Below are 26,320 nucleotides of genomic sequence, written 5' to 3'. Positions count from 1 at the left end.
GACTTATGACTCTTGGGCCTAGGGTGTTTTCCAACCTTATTTCTGCCAAGCCCCATGCAAATTGTATAGCTACCTAACTAATTCTGAAAAAAAAATGAATTTCTTTAAATAAAAGAATGCACATGGGCGATACTATTTTTAATTTAACTTTCGTAGGTAAATATATATATTACGTTACATGTACCTACTCGAAAGAAAATTAGTGCGATCCTTGTGCTATGCTCCGTCTTGAAATGGTTTTCATAATGACCTTTTTGCCCCCCAAAACATTCAAATTGTCCCCCGGCGGGGCGTACGCCCCACGTTGGGAATCACTGCTCTAGGCGACTCATTTATAAATAACACTCTTTTTTAGAATATATATTTTATACATTTTACATCAAAATTGACATTCGAGCGAGTAAATTCATGTCTTCATGTCAAGACATTTATGTCCTTTGCCTTGGTATAATAAATAATTAGTTGTAGGGTATGTATATTTTGAGTAAAAATCTCAAGCTATTCGAACATTTTTCGAAAAGTATTTGACGTTGGGCTTCCCACCCAACATTGTGTGTTTGAACATGTACCTAACCGTTTTTTTAAACTGTACATGTTCAAACACGCGCGTTAACATGATCTTACTCCCTACTTCATTTATCGTTTGTCAATTTATGGCTACGGCCGTATATTGTAGCTTAGCCACTGGGAAATGCCAATAGAAATGGCGTATTTCAAAAAAAATACTACCTTATTCTTAGGTCAATAATTATTATAAAGCAAACATTATGCGTAGAATGTTTATCACATTTGAATGGTCAAAGATATGGCTTATAATCAGTATCTTTAAAATTATCTTTAAATGTGTAAATCTTGCCCATTTTTTGAATAATAAAATGCCTAATTCTTGTCAAATTTGGGATCACAGAGGTTATCAATATAATTTTTTATTGTAAATATTTCACTATAATAATGTCAATATAAATTTTACTAATGGTTTTATAAATGCTTTCAAAAATTAATAAATATAAAAAATCTTAACACCACTTCACATGGACGTACTGAAATATGACTATATTCTAAAACATTAGAGCGAGAGGTAAGAATACTATTTTATGTAACAAAAATACTTTATGCAGTCATAAAATGTTTAAAAATAACTATAAAGGATAATAGGGCTTCAAAATTATGAAAATAGATTATCTACAACGTTTAAGGAAAGTCTAGGATCATGCTTTCAAAATAGCATAAAAACTCCATTTTGACGTACGCTGAGCATGTGCCCCCTTAAGCCAATCTAACCCTGTTAATAATCTTTTATATTGATCATGTTTAAAGGATGAACACGCTTTCAATGGTCGCCAATATTACCATGAACCAAATCTATAAGCTTATTAATTATAGCGATTACAAAAAATAATTTGTTGTTATGTCACAGAGGTCGTATAATAAGTAGGTACATGTTATAAATCGTGCCTCCGTTGAGATCAGGTGGGCAAACGTCTTAATCCAAAATAATATTGTATTCTACTATGTAACGTACCTAATCTGATTTCAACGGAAATTAAAAAAATATAATATTTTTATCCAATTTGAAATAAGTGTCGTATTAGACAGAAAAAAATCAATTTAATTGTTTCTTTATTAATTCATGACACAGAACACAATTCTTAATTTTTTTCCACGGGACGTGGCGACAGTTTTGGGAATTCTGAGGAGCGGCGAATGTACCTACTTATTGTTTGCCGTCTAGAAAAATAGCACCTATGACAAACTGGAATTTGATAAGGAAACCACAAAAGACTCCAACAAGAATAAGATTGTAAAGCATAATGCTTACAGTGATGCTTTTGCTTGAATATATATAAAACTCTTGGATTATATTATACCGTTCAAGCTTTTCACTTGCTTCAGAGTGAAAAACTTTATATATCCGGTATGGTCTAGTGGCTAGGATACCTGGCTCTCACCCAGGAGGCTCGGGTTCGATTCCCGGTACCGGAAGTTATTTTTTGTATCTCCTTCTTTTTTGTGCCATATTATTTGTTATTGGACATCGGAGATGAGTTTGGCTATTTTTCCCTGTACATCACTACTCTAAACAAGGATGGAGTATTGAGCCCAAGTCAGTCTTTGCGGTTCCCGAACCAAGATTTTCTTTTTCTACCAGGGCCTTGCTTATCGGAGATCATCCCTTTAATGATAATATGCAAAATATATGTCGGGAAGCCGTACGATGTCGCCAAAGTATGACAATCTCGTTCTGACAATCTATCTATCTCATCATAAAATATTGGCAAAAAGTATACCTACCTGTTACCTACAAATAATTGAATTGAATATTACGTTTGTATACACATTTTTAATTTAATGGTTTTACGGATTATACCTATGGTATATTGCGTATAATTGTACAAAAAGTATTCCGGTACCGGGAATCGAACCCGAGCCTCCTGGGTGAGAGCCAGGTATCCTAGCCACTAGACCATACCGGATGATGAAAAGCTTTCCGTTCTAAAACACCGAGCTAGAGAAAAGCTCAAAATAATTTCGCCACGCGAGCTTATTTTTGGAATGTCAGCGCGCGGCCGATGATGATAATTATGTACATCTATGTTGGTAACTAATTATTATTGGAAATGTTTACATTCTGATTACAAAATTTAATTATATCAAATTATACTTCTGAAATATTATTAAACAAGTACTTACCTCAAATGTATATACTTACATATTATTTGAATAGTGTTGACTGCTAATTTCAGCGGAAAACATTATATTTATTAATTAAAAAATTATATAAAAGTATTACTTACTATTAGACTTCGACTTCTATATCGAGATGTACACGTCACTGCGGCTGTTTATGGAGTTAAAACCGCTGCAAAATCACCAGCATGCAAAAAGCGCACGGCGTAGATGTCAATATATAGAAACCGAACAGTAGTTGTAATCTTTAATGCAATATTTTTTCTCTTAATTTATTACATAATTAATACCATGTACTGGCATGTTTGATGGAAATCGAATTTAAAGTCTCATCGATGTGATTTATGTGCTATTGTAGGATCGGTTTTAGCCGTTAGGGTTGCTCCTTTCAATATCTATTAGGTATGTTCTATAATATATGTGAGTCGCCCATTTCCAGCGCTCGAAATGGAAAAGTTTACGAACTGGAGCGCTCGAAAATTTTCTGAGGATATTAACATGGTTATCGAATTCATAAACATATGTGTGCTAGATTTTTGTTATATGCCATATCTACTCAGACGGTCAAATTATTTTGTCCACGAGACGGAGCGATAACTTTACAGAATTCACGAACCGGAACGACGCTCCGGTGCGCTCCGGTCGATTTCGAGCCCTGCCCTTTTCCAAAATTTACCCTGTCCATTTTGTTTTGTATTAATATATTTATTCCAAAAAAAGTGTATGGAACCTCTACATCAGGGGTTCTTAACCATTTTGCGGTAGCGGGCGCATTTGGGATTTCGGAAAATAGTGGCGGGCGCACATCGTATTTCTAAAAAAACAAGATTTAAGTATTATGGGTTACATTTATTATATCGGTAGATTATACATTTATTTACCATTATGAAACTATGCCAAAATCAAGGAAGCATATTTCTCACAAAGCATGCCCAGCAACTAACTTCAAAGAGGCCTATTACAATATCTACTACTCAGTCAAATAAGTACGTACTTTTACACAAAAATATACCTACCTACCACTTAAATAATATTATATATTATTAATATAATAATAGTAAATGATATTGAATACCTAGGTCTTGAAATAACTTAAAATGTATGAATTAATTTTGTGTAGATATCGACAACATAGTAATTCTATTTATGCGTTGGTTGCATAGTGATAAGGTAACACAAATCGAATGTACCTATATTAATTATTTGATAAAACGTAATTCATTATTGATAAGTCGAGTCAAGTCTCGGGTCAATCTGCGATAAAATATTATAATAAATATAATACACAGTAACAATAAAATTATTAGTTTTCCAATGTTTTTATAACTTAGGTAAATTAAATAGATAAGAAAATTTCACAAATAATTACAGTGATCGAGAAAGAACAACGAACTAGTTTTCTCATCTCTTAATTATATCGGCCCATTAGCTCAGTTGGTTAGAGCGTCGTGCTAATAACGCGAAGGTCGCGGGTTCGATCCCCTCATGGGCCACATTTTTTTTGTTATTTTATAGAAATTATTAATTGAAGACATTCACAAAAGAGCAGGTAAATCAATTGATAATGAAAAAAACAAAAATAAATAAACACAAAATATATATATTTTTTAAATAAAATACACGGTGCATCGACCAGCTGCGCAGCCTTCCCTATTGGTGTCTAATAAGCCTGACAAAAGGAAGCAGTTTTGGTCCAGAAGATGTCATGTTAATATAACAAGAGGATACGGACGGCTATAGGAACAAATATATATAACATGTTATAAATAAATAGAGTATTATTTACCGCGGTGATAATATTAAAAGGAACGTATATTTTTAATATTGACATGGCGGGAGAATGTTGCGAGGACAATACAACCGAACACTAGCGGTTTTACTTAATATGACCATAATATGTCGGGTGTTTAACCCGGGAATAAACGCGAGGTGTGTTTAGACGTGATGAATATTCCCGGAAAAGTGCGTTGGTCTATGGTGGAAGCGACGAGGCGCGGTAAGCAGTGGACTGGGTAAGAGAAGATGTCAGTGACATTGGCTAGCTGTGGACTTTCGTAGCAAGTCGCTGTGTAGATGTTAAAAGTAATAAGTTTTGAGCCATGGATAAACTAAATGATTGAAACAATAATGATTGTGGGTGATGTAAGAAAAAATAAAAATATATTTTTAGTCTACAATCACTGCTGACCTTTTAATTAGCTTTTAATTACCACATTTAAATAACACTTTAATAATATCTAATGGTCAAGTACTCCGAACGCGCCAGTCGCGGTGTTAGCACTAAATGAGTTAATGGATCGATAATGATGTTTGTCATGTTTTGACTGTATCATTACTTTACGTATTACTCAGCTCGAATCGAGATGTCTATGTATACAAATTATATGTATACAAATTATATGTATACACTGATGTAAATACAATTGTACAGTCTCCCCTTTTGCCCACATAATCCTCATAATAATGTACTAAATCCCTTGTGAAGGGTGATGGTATAATTTTTACTCACATACATACCATCCATATATTTTGAGAGAATACCATTTCATAAGCATCACTGCATTATAAAGCATTTTGGGTACTTTTAATTTAACTATTAATAGTTAAATTAAATAGGGTTACGTTTTTCATAAAATTTACCTATCATTAATATGCAAATGGTGGCAAAAATTATCAATTTTTTGAAGTATGTTTCAAAAAATTGATACTATCGACTGAGGGTACTAGATGGAATTTGAATTGTAATTCTAATTGATTTAAGTTTTGTACTATTTCATTTGAGTAAATTTTTGCGCGACCCGGGGTTCGCCTTTCGTCATCTTCAAGCACTATACTCACTCACCGATGGTAAATGCATACTAACACAGAACACAGTGCTAATTCTCGTTTATATAACAAATTACTACAATAAAATACCGCGAAAACTTTAATACCTATTTAGTACAGAAGCAAGACTTAAAACTAGTGTTGGAAATTATTTGATGTGTTTGCTAATCAAACATCAGCTTGCTGTGGATATTAGGGCTCTGATTCTCTGATTGAAAAAAAATGTAAAATTGCACGTTGTAATTGTCATTTTCGTTTAGTAATAATTACTGTTCTTCGATAGAGGGCGTATGATTTTTGGACCCTCCCTACATCGTATCCCAAAAATAAACACGCCACCGTCTAGGTTTTATCATTATTTACGTACTACCAATTTGAGTAAATTATTTAAAATTCTTGAGGCGGTTACATAATTACATTATTCATAGATACTATGCATGGTATTAGAAAACATACGTAATGAATAAGAATTTGTCATTTTTGTCTTATTGTTAATGCTAGATAGGTACCTAATTTAAATTTCGGCGCATAGCTCCGAAGCTCGGTTTTAGCAAAGGCAGCTTTCCCAGGGGAATAGGTCGGCGCCGGCCGGACACCTGCGCGGCTCCATGTTTAATGCGCTAACACAATTACTATTAACAAAACGAGAGGGTGGCTAAATGCGCACATGTGCTCATCGCGCACGCGCATTCACGCACTTGTTTTTAACCAAAGATTTTTTGCGTGTAACCTACAAACTCGAGTATCTATCTAAATAATTGTAAAGTTATAGAGCTTTTAAATTCAAGAATATTTATCTTATTTTGGCCTTTGAATATTATATTGTTACTAATTGATAAACGCTCTTGTTTTATTTAATAAACAAGTGATTCCTTAGAATAAATTGTCACTGGTTTTCGATATAAAGAAATTGTCATTTTTTTATATTCCAGTTCTATATAAGTATATAAAAAATACATTTTACTTACATTACAATTACATAACCATGTTAGATCCTAGGGGGATAATATGGGCTTCCATAGAGTGGATGTTGTATTGGCAGGTTTTTGTTTCAACGATAAATGGATGTTAGCCACTCGCTTAACCTATAAGGTCCATACTCTGGCGCCAGACACACATTGAAATACAGCTTGTTAATTTCGTTAGGCTTGGGATTCGAATCTGGGACCCATGATATTGTAAGCAGATAATTTACCGTTCTTATATACATATTATAATCGCAATGATGTATTTTGCCTCTATATGAAATAATATTATTAAAACGTAAAACGTAAAAATAAAACATTTCACAAACTTTGTACCAATAAACTAATACGATAATGAAACAACTTTTATAGATTTACTGCATACGTAGATCGACGGAGAAAGATACTGCATGCATTCTTTCTTTCTACGCTGTTTACATTCTAGCTAGAATATGTGTGTTGTTAATTGTAATAAATAAATACAAATTAATCATAGAACAGATTAATAAAAATATAAATGTAAAAGCCATCTCAATGGACCAAAGTTCTGAAGCAGGGTAGTTTATGGCCTGACAACTAAAATACCTACATATTATTTATTCACTATTAAAAATAGCATATTATTCTTTAATACGTATTTAAGTTTATCCCATATTTTTCCACACTCGAGATATTTAGCCTGTTATACCACATCCAATATAATACATATTATATAATTTTGTGTTCCCTGAAATTAATAATATATTGTCTACTACGGGAAAACATTATTATAACGCAATTTGCTGAAATAATTAGGCATTAATAAAAGAGTTAGTCATCCTGGTGTCATAATAAATTCAAACTAATTGAAACGCAAAACTGCGATACGGTCGCTCATTCCATTTAGTAGGACGAAGTTAGATTAATTATGCCAATTGAAAATAAGAGCAATTAAAATATTAACACGTCGTTAAGGTCTGCGCGATTCAAATGTATCTATTTTCCAGCCCCTATCAAATTGCATTCTGATATTAATATTACGCTTTGTTTCACGTATTAGTGGAATTTTTGTTCTCATTATATTAGCTTTTAACATTTTTTGATCCTCCTCGTCGATTGGTGCATTGTATGCATGCAGATCGGCACATTTTTCTTGTGATTATTAGTTCATTATTCACCAGTTGACGGGATCGTCAATCCCCAAACAAGTTTATATGTTTAATGATAAATAATTGCACATTGCACTCGCGCATAAGGGTTGTGAAAATTAAGAGAATTCTTTATTCTTATTTCTATTTTATTTCCATTTTTCTTATCCATTTTCATGTTTTTCCAAGAAATTTGTCGTATTCTAATATCGCCTGTACACATAAATGCAGCTCTCGAAATGAACAATTTTACGAACCGGAGCGCTTGATATGTTTTTCGAAAATATTAACATTTTATTGATATAAATATAATTATAATGTAACATAACATAAATATTAACAGTTATTTAATTATACTTATGTATATTGTATAAAAATAAGTGTGCTATATTTTATATATTTTTTTAAATGACCTATCTAGCATAAATGGTCAAAATAATTTTTCCATGTGGTGGAGCGATAATTTTGGGGATTTCATGAACCGGAGCGGCGCTCCGGTTATTTTGAGCTATGTATACATAGATTTACCGGCAGCAATAGCGTATATATTACACGCAAAAGTGCTGACTGTCTCGTCAATCTCATTGTTCAAAATTCTCTGCACGGTGGGGTTCATATTTTTTATAACAGGTTCACCATTATCGTTCTACTGCGTATGCGCATATCTCATGCAAGTTGCAATTAACGCTTGCAAATTCAGAAGCCGCTAAACTTTGTTGATCCGTGCATGCACTCTTGCAACTTGCACAATAATACATACGTTTATACATTTTAATTTTATTGTCATGGTCCCGACAATACATACCGCCAGTAAATCCATGCACGTGTAAACGGGCTATAAAGACTTTTTTGACTGGTGTGTGCTATTTGCTAGTTAGTCATTACTGTTTTGTCTATTTTTTACGACAGAGACTGACTCTATCTCGTCTATGGTGTGCGCTAGGTCTTATTTGTCAATTATAGTAATACCTATTTATTTCATGAAAAAATCTACAGATGTCTCGTCTATCATTGAGCAAATTTAGTGTCCCGCTAAAACAGTTAACCCGCTAATAACCAATTACCGCTATTTACATGTGGTCCGTGCGGGAGCCGATGCGCGGCGTCACCACATGAACAGACTAATGATGTTTGCGTATAATAATTATTAATTAAACGTAATTGGTTATGCGTAACATATACGAAACGTATGCCCGGTCCACTAATGCACTTTCGCATAAAAGGGCTTGCGGAAATATCGTACATAATACATTAAACTAATACAGACTCGTACCTACTATTTATATAGGTATCTACATAATATGAAAAATTATGATTCGACAAAAAGGAAAATTCATTTTTTTTTTAAATTGCTTGTATAGCGGCTGAAAGTAGTATTCGATAGAACATTTTTATGTAGGTACTACTCGATTACAAATACATTTCAAAAATATCACATAATACAGAGTTGTTTTGTAAATATATTACAAATTCGAAGCATTTCTATCTATTGCGAAATTGGTTAATATATTAAAGAAATGTACCTATTGTATAAGTACATAATAATGATCTTATTATTTAAAAATGGATTGTAACAATGTGTTCTGTAAGGCCGAATAAATTTAATTGATATATTTTTGAACAGAAAATTTCTTATAATATGGTTCATCATCTTAAATAAATAAGTTTGCCAAGTAAAATTTATAATTTAAATATGTGTATTATTGTATATTCTGTAGCTGTTAAAAATATCCCTTTGAAGTGGACGAAACCGGTCTTGCTTATTTTTAAACTATGTGGCATTTGAACTACATTTTGCGTTTATTTTAATTAATATATGATTACATTATAATTGAGTGAATATGAAATGATAGTGGAACGTTATAGTGTAAGTAGAGTGAAGTTACTTTCAAATGAACATGCAAAGCACTCACTTGTATCTAACTTTACTGATAGACCGGATGTCCATTTTTGCTTCAATTTCATACACGCAAGCTCGGTCTCTATAAAAGACGGTTTTTTAATATCATTGATAATAATTCAGATTTTTCTTTTTGTGTAATCTAGATAAGTTATCTTCTAAAAATATTTCAATTTATACTTTATATTATATAGAGAGTCAAATCAGTGAGTTGCCTAAAGTCATAACTCACATATTCCAAAAATCGAGTTTTAAGATAACCGCAAAAAACTACCAGAGCACTTTGTTTTGGGCACAGAGTTTTTTGTAATTAGAAGAAAAGTATTGAACTTTGAACTCCCTTGAATATTTATAAGTGAGTGAGGTGGTTTACTATATTTAAAAAATATATATATATAATACTCCTAAGGATGCAAACACACCACACTATAAGATAGACCTGATTGAAAGACCTTCGTGACAGAACTCACATGAATCATTGAAAAACGTGAGTTATGACAACAACAATCAACTTTATCAACGATTTTCACATGGTTTAATTAAAGTGACTTTTGATACCCAACTATTTTTACAACGTTACAACGTTTTTATTAGCTCGTATTCTTATTTGTCCGGTGGTTGTTTATCAAGTAAAAATCTTGCAATCGATTTTTAACTAACTTCCCGACTAGCTAGACATTTGAAACTATTAGAATATATCAGAACACGATGCCAATGCATTATTTTAATACTTTTAGCCATCTTTAAGTAGAATTGAATTCATGTTCAGTTAATTCTGTTTTGTATGAAAAGTTATTTCGGAAGAAATCTGTAATCCAATCCACTATTATTGGTTGCTAAGTGGGTGGTCCTAGCAACTAAATTATTAATATATACGTGCGTTACTATGGAAATCAAAATGACGTTTCAGTATTCTATATTTGTTTGTTTGTTTGTTTGTTTGTTTGTTCTATATTTACTTCATATCAAGTACAAGTTTGAGCATATTGAGGATAATAATTCAACAGAAAATTTAAAAACGATGTATATAAAAAGTTCTTTTTATCTTTTAATTATTTCTTTATTTATATATTAATGCCTTTAGAATCACTTGGTGATTTGTGACGACGCAAAATGTGAGTTATGACTACGCGACTCAAGTACAATTGAACCATTTTATAATAATTTTAAATTGCTATCGAATAATCAATAAATGGAAACATTTTTTGGTATGGATTATTGAATTTATATTTAATTTTTTACATCTAGTCCACGCTTTTGTACAGGGTGTTTGAACAATTTTATTGTTATACGTTTTTAATTTCCGCCCTCGCTAACGGGACGATTGTGTGAATATTTAAAAAGGATTAAAAACATAAATTTAATGGAACCGTGAAAAATTTATAACTGCTCTGGATGGGCGGACAAACGCGGACGCTCGGCCGAACTGGGGGTGGGAAAAAAGATTAAAAACGTTTAATAACATTTTAATTTGCAAAGCCAGACAAATCTACGTAATGGTGGGTTTTCAATTAAAAAAGCTTGTGTGCTTTTGAATTTTTCAGAAGTGAAAGCTGTGTAAGTGTTGACTGTAATCCATTCAGTGTGTTTGGTTAATATTTCACGATGAAAAAAAATTGGGAAATGGGCTTCTACTTCTCTTAGCTTTCTAGTTAATTTTTATTTTGCAAAAAAAAAATCATGCGAATTTAAAATAAAGCTATTCATACTTATCTATTCATTATTTTTATTAAATTCAATATGTCCGTCAAACGGAGTAAATATGAATGACGTTGAGAATAGGAACAGTTCCCGAAAAAAAATCCGAGTTGAAGTTTCTAAATGCTACTGTTTACATTCCAATATGTATGATATTATATAAAAATATATGTTTCTTTAATTAATATTTAATCATGTTTCATATTGTAATTTGCAGTTTTTCCTTTCTATTTATTTGGTATTCCTATTCACCCCGTTTCACTGATAAATAGGAATAGACCATAATTTTGGGAAAATATCGATAGAGAGTGAATAATGAGCGTTCCCATTTACCAAACCATACTGCTGAATTGCAAACACAACTTTTGGCAAGCGAATTTAGCTTTTCAATCATCCAGGGTAAGATCCCGTAAGAGACGTTCATATTCACCCATTTTTATTGTATTTCAATAAATTAATATACTTATTATCAATATTTTATAATAGCAAATTGTATGATCGCTATAATTTTTAGCGTTAAACACCCATTTAAACTTTTTTTTTTATATTGACGAGTTAATAAGTAGGCCTTCTTTTTGTGACGCTACAGCCCCATCTGGCTCTTTGCCTCTTCCAGAATCTGTCTTCAAGTATCCTGTCCTTCTTGAGAAAATATCAGATTTATGTTAACTTCACCGTGAAGCAAATCTGTAACTCCTCGCGTAATAAAAATAATGAAACTATGTATTTTGTATGTTTTAATTGCTGTCGACTAATCGAGTACGTATAAGGTATTTAACGTACGAGGTCCCTGTGAAGTATGATTATAGAATTCTCGGTAAAAATCAAAAACGACGTATTTTTAATGAAGTTATTTAGGAATTAAATTGAAATTGGTAAAAAGGCTTCTTAAAACATATTCAAAATAGTTCCGTTGACATCATGGGAGATGCGGTACAAGGCAAAATTGATAGACGAAGGCCAATTTTTAAATTAATTGTTATGTACTGCATCCAGTAGTGGTAGAAAATAGTAAGCACATATTAATCAACTCGTATTTTAAAGTACACAGTATAGATATAAATTGACTAATTAATTAATATAATATTTTGTGTTAGAAATATTACGTGGTAAATTTCAAATGCATTCTTTGTTATTAAATATCGTACCGAATCATTTCTCTCTTCCTAGATGCAGATGTAATGAAGATAATTGCACCAATTATTAGAGTAGGGCCCCACCCACTTCTATAATGGTCTTAGTGGAATTCCGAGACTTTACAATATTGCAATAGTAAACTAGCATCTCAGAGATGTGTTGCACAATTCAAATTTATCTTGATTTTATTTACTTAAGTTTTTCATAAAAACGTATAAGTATTATTTATGTATGTCATAGTTATAAATTAAATTAAAAAGTATTTTTTATATTTTATATAGACTATTTTTTACAGTCAAATATTTATTTTCATCCCTAAACTCAATATTTAAAATACGTTACAAGTTCAATAATACAACGGTAACCATTCTAAATGAAAGATATATTGTTTATTGAATTAGAATCTTCGATCCCTGTATAATGAATGGTGGTCTATCACAATTAAATAAAATCATTAATAACCTTATTTATTAATATATCCAAAATAGAAACCTTTTATTTTTTGTTAAATGAGTAATCAACCGAAGATTGCGATCAAAATGACAATAAGATCTTTACAATAGATAATAACACAGCGCTATGTGGTTGATAAGAGACTTTATACTCATTATAATTGATAGATGGAGTACCGACGACTCAACTATTGCGACCGCTATTAGCAAATAAATGCATCTAAAATAAGTGCATATGAGCATGCATTTGAAATGATCCGATATTGATATGCATCGAGATAGAAAATATCTAAATACTACCTTGATTTAATGATACTAAGCCGGTTTTGATCTTCATCTATGCATTCATTGTTTATTGTAATGGAAATTACTTCTAAGAAATCAATTATCTGCGAATGCTGAAACAATTAGATATATCTACATAAAATAATTACATAAACTATAGGTACTGTGTATCTGTGAAACAAGGTGGCCAGATAATAAGACAAATTTATAACACAATACTAATATATTATATTATTCGGGATATCACCGTGTATTCCTTCATAGTTTTATTTTCTTTTCTGACATTTCAGATCGTTCTAGACTAAATAACTTTTCAACTCAAGTAGCCAAAGTGTTTAGGAATGAAGAAAGAGAAATGGTGATAATGAAAACCAATTAGAATAACGTCAAGCAATATATTATAATATATTGATATATGAATTGATAGGTGATAGAAAAACAAAAATTATACCACCGAGTAGACAAAGTAGTCACCTGATATGTATATTAATGGTATGCGAGACAGATGGGGGAAAACAGATCTCTATAAACATGTACCGGCCATCATTTTTTGTTCATAACTCTGTGAGATCTCAACCAATCCTGGAAATTTACGTTATAATTTGTAAACAATTCTTTTATTAAATCTTCTTCGTCGTGTCGGCTCTTCAATGGATACAATGTGTCGCCCCAGAAGTTGGCAAGGCAATACCATTTTCCTCGGCTTGCAGCTTACTAAGCAAGCCTTGCATGACAATAGGTGTTCCATGCCTTGTATTTCACAGCACTCGCAGGTTTGGTCATCGAAAAACCTCCGTTTCACCATGTTGTTTCGACATTCAATAAACAAAACATATTAAAAAATCATTTCATTCACTAAGTTCGCCCATTACTACTGTCCTAGCTAACAAAAAAAACGTCGATAACCTGATATGAATATCTTGGGTTTATTTCTATATAATAATTTATTTAATTGTGTTAACTGTCAGTTCATGGTGGAAATGCATTGTATTAATAATTTTAATATATAATACATTGATAAAATATGATACAACCTGAATTTCTATAATGAGTGCAATATGACTGCGTTACTGTGGCTCAAATTGTCCAAACTTATAGTTCTTTTAAATATAATACCAGTTTTATATACAGTGACGTCCCGTGGGGGTAGGCAGATTGAGGGTCGCTCAAAGGCGGCAGTTACTCGAAGGGCGGCAAATCGAGGAGAATCATTAGGTATATTATACAGAAATAGCTATCTAAACTTAATAATAACGAAAATATCTTTCCATTCAAAAAATCAGCTCACTGGTTGGAAGCAAAATGTATTAAATTAACATAAAAGGTTTAACAGTTTCGACGTCCATGGTGATACAAAATACTGTATGAAAAATAGGGCGACATTTTGGCGCTGCCCAGGGGCGGCATTTTGCCTAGGGATGTCACTGTAAATATAGTTATATAATATGTAGTAGTTTTATATTAATTATTAATAACAATATTGTTTTTTATATTTAAAATTTATGATCTATTCCATTTACGTGAAACTGAATTAAGGCGTTATTGTATTACCTATTGTCTTCATTATGAAGATACAATAATTATGTTGTTTTTTGTTTGTATATTCGGAAAATAACATCTAAGTGTTATGTTATGAACGTATTGAATTATTGTGTAGTGTACATATATTTACCAAATATAAATAAATAAATTGAATATAAAATATTAAATCAATTGAAGTTTGTGTATTTTTAAGATGAAAGACGCTTCGATATTCAATATTGCGAGCTGTGTTGAAATATTATTTATGAGCTATGTTTGAATAAAGCGTTACATCATTGAAAATGATTACGATTCATTATTGGATAATAAAAAAATGAATTGCAATAAAGTCGCAGTGTGCAATTTGTACGAGCATGTAAACAATTTTCAAGTCAAGACAATGCATCACTATCGGTGCATAATGCAGAGTAATTGACCGCATCGAATGATCGCACCATTCAATACTCTAATAACTAAGTACGGAGTGAAGGTGTGACAGTATTTTGTATCATCTGCGATCAGATCTTTTGAACTCGTTCGTATCAAACGCACCGACCGAACATAATATGCCAAAAGCAAAAGATTTTTTGATAGTGTTTAAATCCATTGTTAAACCTTTGATGAACCAGAGCGCTCGATAATTTTTCGTCAATATTAATCGTTTTTAATTATTAATCCCGTATAGTAACTAATAGTAACCTGCATCCATGTATATATATATATGGAAATTACAAAAATAAAAAGAATTTAAGTTATATTTAACAAACGAAGCTAATCATGCGGACAGCAAAACTTATGTGAAGAGATCTTTACGTCCGCAGTAAGACGTCGCAATTTTTTTTAAAGCAAGATAATGCCTTTCAAGCCTTTGTAACAACCAAGTTGGACGGCCTGATGGACCGAAAAGCTGGTTGGACCGACTTAAGCAATTCTTCCCTTTCGGAGCACATTCTCGGACATTCCCAGAGGATGTGGTTGAGATCCCGTATTTTACCTCCGCATGGACATGTCGGACGGTTTGCAAATCCAAGCTTGAAAAGCTTGCCAGCGAACCAACCGTGTCCAGTCAAAATTTGACTGGTGTGATGGTCAGGAGTCTTGTAAATTATCAAAAAAATGTCTCAAATTGCAAGCTTCGTATTTTTCCGCTAGGTGCCTCTGGTAGGTAAAGACTTCGCCTTAATCTTATTTCATAGATTATAATCATTGAATAATACATTTTTCGTAGTAAAGTACCTACATGTCATTGAATTAGTATGATAGATGAGTGATAATGTCTCTAGCGTTGGTTATATTGATGGTACTAATAAGTATAAAATATTTTAAGTCATTACTGTATTATCTCTTTAAAGGTTCGAATTGGCTAAAAGATAAACTAATAACAAAAGGGTACCTTGTCCGCATTCGCTTTGAAGGAAAATCTTATTAAGTATTTATTTAGTTACACTGTTATTACAGATCAAAAGGGTAGACCCATTAAGGCCCAATTGAATTATCGATGCCCTCACGAAAGAGCGTTATTCTTTAATACCGAATTGAGGCAAATCCCCATTGGGTTTGTGTTTATTAAGGGCTGTCAGGAAGAAGATTACCATCACGATAATAAAAAAGCAAAAATTGATGCATGTAGTATTATTTTTAATGTTGCAAGGGGTCAGTTGATATACCACGGATTTGCCCCCATCCGGCTTATCGTGATTAACTTGCTTTTAAAAATTTTAGGGAGCAGATTTAAAAAAAAAAAAACTTTACCATTTTACAAATTGAAGAATTGTTCGATTTATGAAATCGATGACAGCCAATTATTGCAACTGAAAGAGAAGTTATGATGCTATAATTATATGACACACGTAACTTTACTAATACATTTTTTTCTTTTCAAGAGATTTTGCATTAGCAGTAGGTAGTCCCAGATAATTTTATATACAAACAAAGTTACTTTAGTAGTTATTAGTTAATGAGGTACACTTGTCATAAAGTTATTCGGCGGTGCAAACACGCGGTTTGTAAAACTACACATTATTATATAATTTCTTAACCTTGACTTTGCATAGACTAAATAATATAGTCGTATTGTAGTTTCCGGTTACTATTTTCGTGCTGGAATAAATATTCTTTGATTCTGCCGTGAAATCAACGCCAGGCGTCATCAGCTCTCTGATGAATCTGACACACGATTGGTCAAATGTCTCGCGGAGTAATATTTTTATTGGAAATTGTCCTGGAATTTGCAATTATTTATGTTTTAGTAATCAAACTTCAAAGAAAATAAATAGTTAAATATTATAACAGTACATATTTATAACAGGTATTAAAAACCAGATGATTACCTCTTTAATTTCTTCAATAATTCGACGCAAACTATTTATGTTTTGTTTGTGCTGGTTTATAAATTAATAACTTCTGAAAATTTGATAAATAAACTACTATAAGTATGTATAAATATACTTTATATTCATATAAATTGACTACCTATCTTTCTAAAAATTCATATATTGGTTTATTTATAGGTAGTTTTGAATTCTAGATCTGGCAAATGCAGATATTGTTCTTCAATTTGCGTTTGGAGTCAGATTGTATGGATCTAATAGGTTGAGGAAGTGGCTAACATCAATTTCTCGTAAAAAATCAGTTAATACAAACCTACACTCTGTGGAGACCCATATGATCCTATTAGTATCGGATATGGCCAAAAGAAGATGTTTGTTCTGAAAACAAGTGTCACGAAAGCTCATATTTTTTTGTGCTTCACTTTGCATGATAAGTCTTATTATTTCGAAACTAATTATTTAGAATACAGTACTAAGGTAAATAATTGGATGCAGTATAATTTACAGTTAATATGAATAATTCATATTTAATTATTAAAACAACCTACCAGAAAAGTGATTTGCTCACACCAAAAACATTTTGTTCTATTATTAAAATATTAAACATTTATAAATAATATGAATTAAAATAATTAAAAAATATTGATGTGATAGTTATTAAATTATGTTAGTTCTATATGTTTAAAAAAATGCATTATGAAATGTATATAAGTATTAGCAATTTAGCTATATATTTCAAGAGCAACCATAATATAGTTTATAATGTATGGATACTTCATAATTATTATACTATTAGATATTTGTATTTGAGTTTATATCGTTAAACTCTTTTTGTTTTCAGATACATCGTATTCCTATCACCCTGCGATTCATGATGACACTTTTGTGCGGCGGAAACAAAGACGAAATCGAACTACGTTTACATTACAGCAGGTGAGCTTTCACATTACTATGTAAGTACTTAAACTAGTTTAAAGCAGAGCTCGAAATGAAACCGGAACCAAACCATGATGCCCCGAGAACCCCAACCGGAACCTGAACCTGTTAAAATGACATTGTATCGTATGTTCCAATCGTTCATGATGGGGATAGTTATTAAACATTTTTTTATTAATAATTTCCAAATGCTTCCACCTGATATGATGAAAAATATCAGTCACCTACTTTTTGAGTTAAATATAATATCAATGATATACCTACCTACATTTATATCAATAAATACAAGCATATAAATAGGTAAGAATTGGTATTAGTTTTTAATAAAACCGCAATTGGGGTTTCGATTTTTCAATTGAGAAAACCAAATCCCGGTATTGAACCCCATCGATTTTTATACAGGAACCTGGTACTGAACCGTGAAAAAAATGGAGGTTCTTACAGCTCTGGTTTAACAAACAAAATGTTAACAAAAACACACCTGAATGCACGAATCTTTGTAATTTTTGTTTTACATAACTTTATTTTTTATTGTTCTATTAGCTTGAAGAGTTGGAGACAGCATTTGCGCAAACACATTATCCTGATGTTTTTACCAGAGAAGATTTGGCGATGAAGATTAACCTAACAGAAGCTAGGGTCCAAGTAAGTTGAATATGTTATTTAATTGTAGATTGTAATAATATGTTGGTAATTCATTTAGCCCCGTAATGTTGGCTTATGAAGCCATTGGACACAAGATTAACTCCAGCCAAATTCACATACTATATTCACGTTTAACGTCAATTTGGGTCATTGGCATTAGGTTGAATGATTGGTTAATAACCATTTATCTGTTTAAAATAAACTAATTAAGTATGAAGTAACCAATTAAAAAAAGGCAAATTAATGACCAAAAATTCACAACATATTGACTGTGGTGCTAATTATTAAAAGTGTATACTCATTAGCTGGTAATCGATCACATTGAATGTGTAATATTATTATTAATTAACACTGACATCTGTTAATAAAACTATAACTATTTTGGCAGTATATTAAACTTGGTCAACTACTGAGAACTGCAAGGTTGTAAATAAAATTCATTCACACAAAATATTAAGAATAATACAGTTTGTTGCTTAAAGGTAATAATAGCATGCAATTAGGGGTTAAATATCAAAAGAATAGTGGCGAAGGGTGGAGGTAGGCTGTTGATATCTGAAACAAATAGGACACACAACACTTTATCAAGTCATACTTTTTTTTCATTGAACTAAGTTAAACTAGTTCGGAGTATGTCGAAGTATGGATGATAATGTTTAGTATGTACTATTTATGCCACTGCAAAGTATCATGTTTTCTATATATTACTCAATCATACATACAAATAATGGTATGAAGTGAAATCTTACTTTTGTAACCGTAAAAGTAATTTTAATTTGATATACACCAATGCAATCTCTTAATAATTCCATAGTTTGCTAGTGGTTACTTCTATAACAATACTGATTTAAAATACTGTCTTCTGTCTAGTTACTAATACCCTAACATATTTCATATAACCGTATCCTTACCGTATATATATATATATATATATATATATAGGGTAGAACAACGCAACTCACTCAAACGATAGTGTAACCAATACACGTTAAGTAATTTTACCTCAATTTTCCGTGGACATCCGAAGATTTCCGAAGGAATCCGAGTGAGGAGGCGTCGCGACGCGCACTCACACAGCGCGACGTCACTTCAGAAGCAATAAAGGCGGCCGTAAAGCGTAAAGCCGGGGATGATTGTGACAAAGTATTTTGACGGGATGTTTTCATACCCTCGCAACACTTGGACGATGTAAGCTCATATGTAACTCTCGGTAGCGGCCCCTTTTCCTTCAGACATTGGTGTAGGAACAGGCGGGCGTTGCATATTGGAAATGAAACATTTGTATTATTTTAATAATTTAAATTCATAAATTAAATGCAATTACATTTTATGGATTACTGGCGAAGGGTGGAGGTAGGCTATTATGATCCGATATAAATAGTGTTCACTAAACTTTATCAGTCATACGTATTTGTTTTCAATAAACAATGTCTTTTATTCAACGAATAATTCACAAGATTTTGAGAATGTAACATTCCATATATTGAACATACATAATTTGAAAATACCTCAGATATATAACCAATAGAAAAAATATATTTAAAAAAAAATATGATGCTCAAAGAGATTTGAATCCGTATAACCACTGGTATGCCAACTGTGCATTAACCATTATGCTATGAGCCTCCCATCTAATTGCGACAATTTAAACTAGTGGGTCATACGTCAATTGTATTTATAACAATTCTTTTTAAAAATTCCCCGTCGAATTAAGTTTTTTTTGCGTTTCATTCTCTATATACTCACAAACTGTGTCCAAAAAATGCTTCATAGATATCTTACGTCCTTAAGGTGCGAACTGTATTTCCTTGGTATTTCGTAGCTTGGCATAATCATCACCGGATATCTGAGCTGCATAGTCAGTTTTCAGAGTCAGTTTATAGAGTGATTTCAAAGATATATGAAAATGTTAATAATATGTTAAGTGTAGAGCAATAAAATGTTATATAGATAATCGTGTATAATATGCAATCGTTGGCTACCCCTGACGATGATATGATACAAGATACGATTGGCGTAAAGACACATTCTGTTTTACGAGCGTCTCGGTCGTTTCTTTTGGACACTTGTTAATATTTCACGTTAAGGCTTGTTTTACTTGATGCCTGGCATACGAACGAAACGAAGGCTACCGTAGACGTAGAAGGACGAGCACTTGTATCAACAGATGTCGCTACTGGCGTTTATAAATGTCTACGTCTATTACATTTACCGTCAAAACATGTTTTATTTCACTCAGGTTTGATGACTATTTTATTACGAGACAACATGACGTGTAATATTACAAAATGTTTTATTGAAAAAAATAGAAAAGTAGCGCTTATTTATTTAATTTGAAATTGGAACGTGAATGGTAATAAATCATCTTATTGTACCTATTGACATTATAACTAACTATCCGGTTTTGTACAAAATAGCTTCGTTGATCAATATACATTTATCTAACTTAATAATAATTACATTCTTCAATATCAAAATAACTATATCTTCACATATAGAATGTCAAAACGAAAAAATTACAAGATAAAAAGAACTTTTTATATACCACGTTTTTAAATTTTCTGTTGAATCATATAAACTTGACAATTCTATGTATTAATAAATACTTTTTTTGTACTTGATAGAAATACTGAATAAATAATATAGAATACTGAAATGTCATTTTGACATTTCATATTGATATTTGATTGATATTGATATTGATATTTCATATTCATATTGAATAATTTAGTTGCTAGGACCCCCCCCTTAGCAATCAATAATAGTGTTCTACTTTTTTCGGTTTTTTTCCGAAATAACTTTCCATACAAAACAGAATTAACTGAAAAAATTAATATAATTTTTTATCGTAAATATTTCACTATAATAATGTCAATATAAATTATACTGATGGTTTTATAAATGCGTTTAAAAATTAATAAATGTAAAAAATCTTAACACCACTGCACATTTATGTACTGAAATATGACTATATTTTAAAACATTAAAGCAAGGGGTTTAGAAGAATACTATTTTATGTAATAAAAATACTTTATGCAGTCACCAAATGTTTAAAATAAATATAAAGGATAATAAGGCTTCAAAATTATATAAATAGATTATCTATAACGTTTAAGGTATGTCCAGGATCATGCTTTGGAAATGGAAAAAAGCTACATTTTGACCCACGCTGAGCACGTCCGCCCTTAAATACTACTAAATGACGAGATTTCTCCAGCGATGGTCTGTTTTTTAAGATATGTAGACTTCCCATCTTCACTTCGAAATCTTAATACTTTTTTTTGGTTCATTACTCATTTATTTCTTTCGATGCCTGCATATTAAGCCCAACGTACATCTATTTTTTTTTATCACGCATTCACTTTTGTTTAAATTCAAACCCTAAAAATGATACAAATTTCGGTAGATTCGCTATTTTAAACATATGATTATTCGTGAATGTCTTGTATATAATTAATAATAAAATATTTTCAAAAAAATCTTCAAACACATAAAAGGCATTGTAGGTTATTTTGACACCCATAAAAGGGGTAGAAATTCTCGAGTGGTGATGTAGGGTAAGAATACAAGACAACAAACCCCAAGAGTGCTAAATCGAGGGGTTTCGTATCCCTGGAGAATTGTTTCAGATCAGTTTGTATTTAACATGTGGAGAGATGGTTGAATTATTATTGCATTCATAATAACTGTGTTTTACAAAAAAAAATGTGTATTAGGTAGATACTTACATTAAAAAAATATACCGACTGGGTTGAGAATAACAATGAGACATAATATACGAAAATATTTTTATATTTTGTATGATTTCTATAAATTACTTTTTGACGTATATACATATTATTATCATTGTTTCTCCACGTAAACACATTAACAATCATTACTCATGTTAATATAATATATTGTTTTTTTATTTTTATTTTATCTCTTTCTCTTTTGAGATTAATCTTTGCGTTGTATATTCTTTATAACTTGCTTTAATATAATCAATTCTTTTTATTGTAACTGTCACGTTGTTGGCGTCTTGAGTGAATAATCTATTATGTATACAATATTTTTTTTAATAATAAAAAATATTGTAGACTCATGCAGCAGAGCATTCAATAATGTTATATAACTATGTAATAATTATTATAGAAAGAATTTTCTTTTTGGGTATCATTTAGCTAGCAGATGATTCATTTTCATCAACATTGTGATTAATCCTGATAATATCATAATATATAAATCAATTTACAAATATCATTCCCTTCATTTGAATTACAACGATGGTAGCTATTTCTTGACAATAGTTTAATCACCTTAGATAGTGTAATTATGAATTATTACACTTGAGTCGGTAGCTAAATTGGTTAGTTAGCGGAAAGTTTGGTGAAAGATTTTTTATGACTTTTTAAATAGGTTTATATCTGAAGCTTATCGTTAATAATATTTGGATATTATTATATATTTATATACGTACCAACTTGCATTGTTTTGTTAAAATCAAATTACGTAGGTACTATTGTATGTAATATAACATTATAATATATATAATATTATATAAAGTTACAATGAAAATATTTTGTTTTACAATTAAGATTACCTATGAACAAATTATTTTTGTCATGAAATACCTACTGATACCTAAGTGGTTTATTTATTATTGTATGTATCATGATATATTTATTTTACAAAAATATAAGTCGTTACATATATATTACATATATATAAATATTTTTCTCAGCAATTTTCTTTAACAGCATCAAATAGAGGGAGATGTCGCGACGCACCCCGGCCAGTGTCAAATTACAATCCATTTTCACGAAATGTTGAGAATGATTATCGTTATTTTGTATTTTTATTCTGAGGATATCTTTTACTAGAAATATTATTTTCCGGTGCGGTAACTCGTGGCGGGTTAAAAGGTAGATATGACGCAGATAAAAATAAAATATACTTACTGAATTTTATAACATCGTCGTTGAGATGTTAAAACCTCCGATGTGACAATTTTATTAAAATGTTTTATTTTTTATATTATCTATTCGTTTTATTAGACTGTATATCACGTTATATGATATACAACCTAAATTGAAATATAGGTAAATAATTATATAAACCTCCGATGTGACAAGTGTCATTTTTAATGAAAAAGTAATGTTTCCTATGGATGTAGTCATCGCAACTATTACAAACACTCGATCACGACGAACCCCTTTTACTTATATTTTGATATCAAGTTATATAGAGACTTCTCGATTTCTATTTAATTACATGTTTGGGCTTTTAAAGCAGTATAACTCTCTTGTACAATTAAAATTTTGTCACATTGGAGGTTTTAACAACTGTATTTATTTACATTTCCAAATCATTTGGAAATCATTTGGAACACTTATTGTAGGAAAGCAACATGCATATTGTGAAACCCGCTTTAGCTTTTAGTCTTTAGTGATATAAATAGGAAGCACAAAAATAAGAGATGTCGGTTACCTTTTGGATGAAGCTGTAAGAAGGTATAACTCTCGAGTGTGGATAAATGTGGGTTAAACTTATAATAATAAATATTATAAATACATGTTTTCGAATTGACTACTATGAAATAAGTATTAATATGAAAAAGAAAAAAATAATAACTATGGCGGTGGCAAAGAATAATTAAGATTATTGCACTAATTTGAAAGTTATAAACTATCATGATATATCTAAATTTCTTTTTAAAGCACCTACCCTTAGCTAAGAAGAGCAAGAGCGCGAAAGGTAAACGTTTGAACACTACTGCGTTACGTTATTAGCTAATATTATATAGGTATAACATTTAATAATATTTTCATAATCACAATTTAAAACTAATGTTGTAAGAAACAAACGTTAATGTTTTAAATCAATTATTATCATTCAGACAGACGAACAGATAAGTGTATTTTAAAAATTGGTAGATTATGTGATTTTTTCCTGTTCCCGCCACTTTCCGCTTCTGATCTGAAAAGCACAATGAAATTGATTCTAAACGCAAATGCAATAAGCCACATCGAATTTATAGCATTTTATTTTTTGACAGCGCTCCCAACGCAACGTGCGGCGTTTGATCGAATTACATGTTGGCCATTTTGATTGGCAGTTGGCAGTTGGTATCCCTGCCGGTAAAAAGAAAAATAACTATTGACTTTGACAGGTGATATCTATGGATTAAGAAAATTGAATGCTCGAATTTGGCCTTTTTTAAAGAGATTAGTGTTTTATGTTGTAACATTTTATAATATCATAATTTTATTTTACAATAATTGTAAAGTCGTATTATCTTGGTTTTAAAACATATTGATAATATTGGCATTGATTATATTTTCATAAGATAATAAATACATTTAATATGTTGTATAATTTAAATGTTCAAAATATCCGTTTGTTAAAATTCTTTTAACACTAATATAAGGTGTTTTAAACTTAATACGCTCCTGGAAAACACACTACAGTGTATAAACTGTAATTTTTCTTCCAAATGAATCTACAATACGAAATCATTTACAGTAGGTAATTTAATTATTAGCTTCAGTGACCCTTTCAGCTTCAGATCCATATTATATATTAATCTTACGGTCCGTCTCTATAGAATGTCCTCTACGAAGTCTTTCATTCAAACTAATTTTCGCATTTCATCAATATTTTTTATCCATCATGATTAGTTTTTTTACGCCTACTACATCTAAAACTGTAAGCATTCTAGGCTATAATATATTGTGTTGTCACTCTGAAGTCGTGTATGTTTTAAATAAAGGTATCAATTACTAACCGACACCCGGATCATTCCAAATTTTAGTCATAATGTACTTCTATTTGCTAATAATTTAATAAAATAGGCATTTTCTTTATTCAACAAATAATTTACAAGATTTGAGAATGAAACATTAGTTTGTAATTAGGGCACTTAATTGATACCTTGATTTAAAATACAAAAACCGATGGCCAATCATAACGTAATTTTATAAAAGTTTTATGTACAACCTACTAGTTAATTTCATCGCAATTATATAGGGTTCCCGTAGTTTAATTGGTAAAGCACATTGACGCGAATCCAGTGGTTACAGTTTCAAGTCCCGACGGGCGTCGTATTAAAAAAATCTAGTAATCTGAGGTGTTTAGAATTATGTATGATACATAGAATACGGAATTGATTTGCCTTTTTTTTCATGGGCTAACTCAAATATTGCAACATGTTTTAATTAAAAAATGCATCAATAATTTGATATACCTACCTATGTATTTTATACAAATGAGTAATGTAAATGTACTTAAGTAATATGTGGTAGGTACAGCGAAATATGGATATAATTTTAATTTGCTGCAAGAGACGTTTTTAATATCGAGGAGTTTTCGTTATATATAAACTTTGGTGTTATTTTATACAAACTATTGACTATTGACCAATTTTATAGTCACAATACTACATTATTTATTCAATGTAATGTTTGGTGATATTGATGATCATTGATCACTATGGCTTACCTCCAATTAAAAAAACAATCAATTTTGTAGCTCGCCCATTTTAATAATTGCAACGTGCGAATATTAATTCTTAGACACACACCGCATTGCTATAATAATATTCGCTAGATAATTATTATAATTACCATCCCACCTAAGCCTGCAGTAAAGATAACTCAATTTTTGAAAAATATCTTAGAAAATATAACATGGGCCTAAACTTCCTGGAGATAGATATCTGATTCGTCCACCTATTTAGTGTGTTTTTTTCGGCAGCTAATGTCAATTTATAGCATCAAATAAATCAATACATTTTATATATTATTATGTATGTATTAATTATATAATATTA

The 26,320-nt window shown here is 31.0% G+C and overlaps 1 protein-coding gene and 3 non-coding genes across 4 annotated transcripts in view; 3 read left to right on the top strand and 1 right to left on the bottom strand.

Moving 5' to 3' along the window:
• The window catches only part of LOC147067920 (dorsal root ganglia homeobox protein-like), a 157,114-nt gene that overhangs the window by 34,949 nt on the left and 95,845 nt on the right, over positions 1–26,320 (top strand). Inside the window, exons 3-4 of the mRNA XM_085952531.1 lie at positions 17,771–17,862; positions 18,409–18,510. Of these exons, the coding sequence (XP_085808657.1) occupies positions 17,771–17,862; positions 18,409–18,510 (194 nt within the window). The remainder of the gene's footprint in view (positions 1–17,770; positions 17,863–18,408; positions 18,511–26,320) is intronic.
• TRNAE-CUC (transfer RNA glutamic acid (anticodon CUC)) lies at positions 1,912–1,983 on the top strand. Its single transcript has one exon. It is a non-coding gene; the product is annotated as a tRNA-Glu (tRNA).
• Positions 2,403–2,474, bottom strand: TRNAE-CUC (transfer RNA glutamic acid (anticodon CUC)). The gene has a single exon. It is a non-coding gene; the product is annotated as a tRNA-Glu (tRNA).
• TRNAI-AAU (transfer RNA isoleucine (anticodon AAU)) lies at positions 4,108–4,181 on the top strand. Its single transcript has one exon. It is a non-coding gene; the product is annotated as a tRNA-Ile (tRNA).

This window comes from Rhyacophila brunnea, unplaced genomic scaffold (assembly GCF_057557595.1).
Source record: "Rhyacophila brunnea isolate RB1 unplaced genomic scaffold, BYU_Rbru_1.0 scaffold_3, whole genome shotgun sequence".
Taxonomy (NCBI): Eukaryota; Metazoa; Arthropoda; class Insecta; order Trichoptera; family Rhyacophilidae; genus Rhyacophila; species Rhyacophila brunnea.
This window is presented reverse-complemented; position numbering and strand designations above follow the sequence as displayed.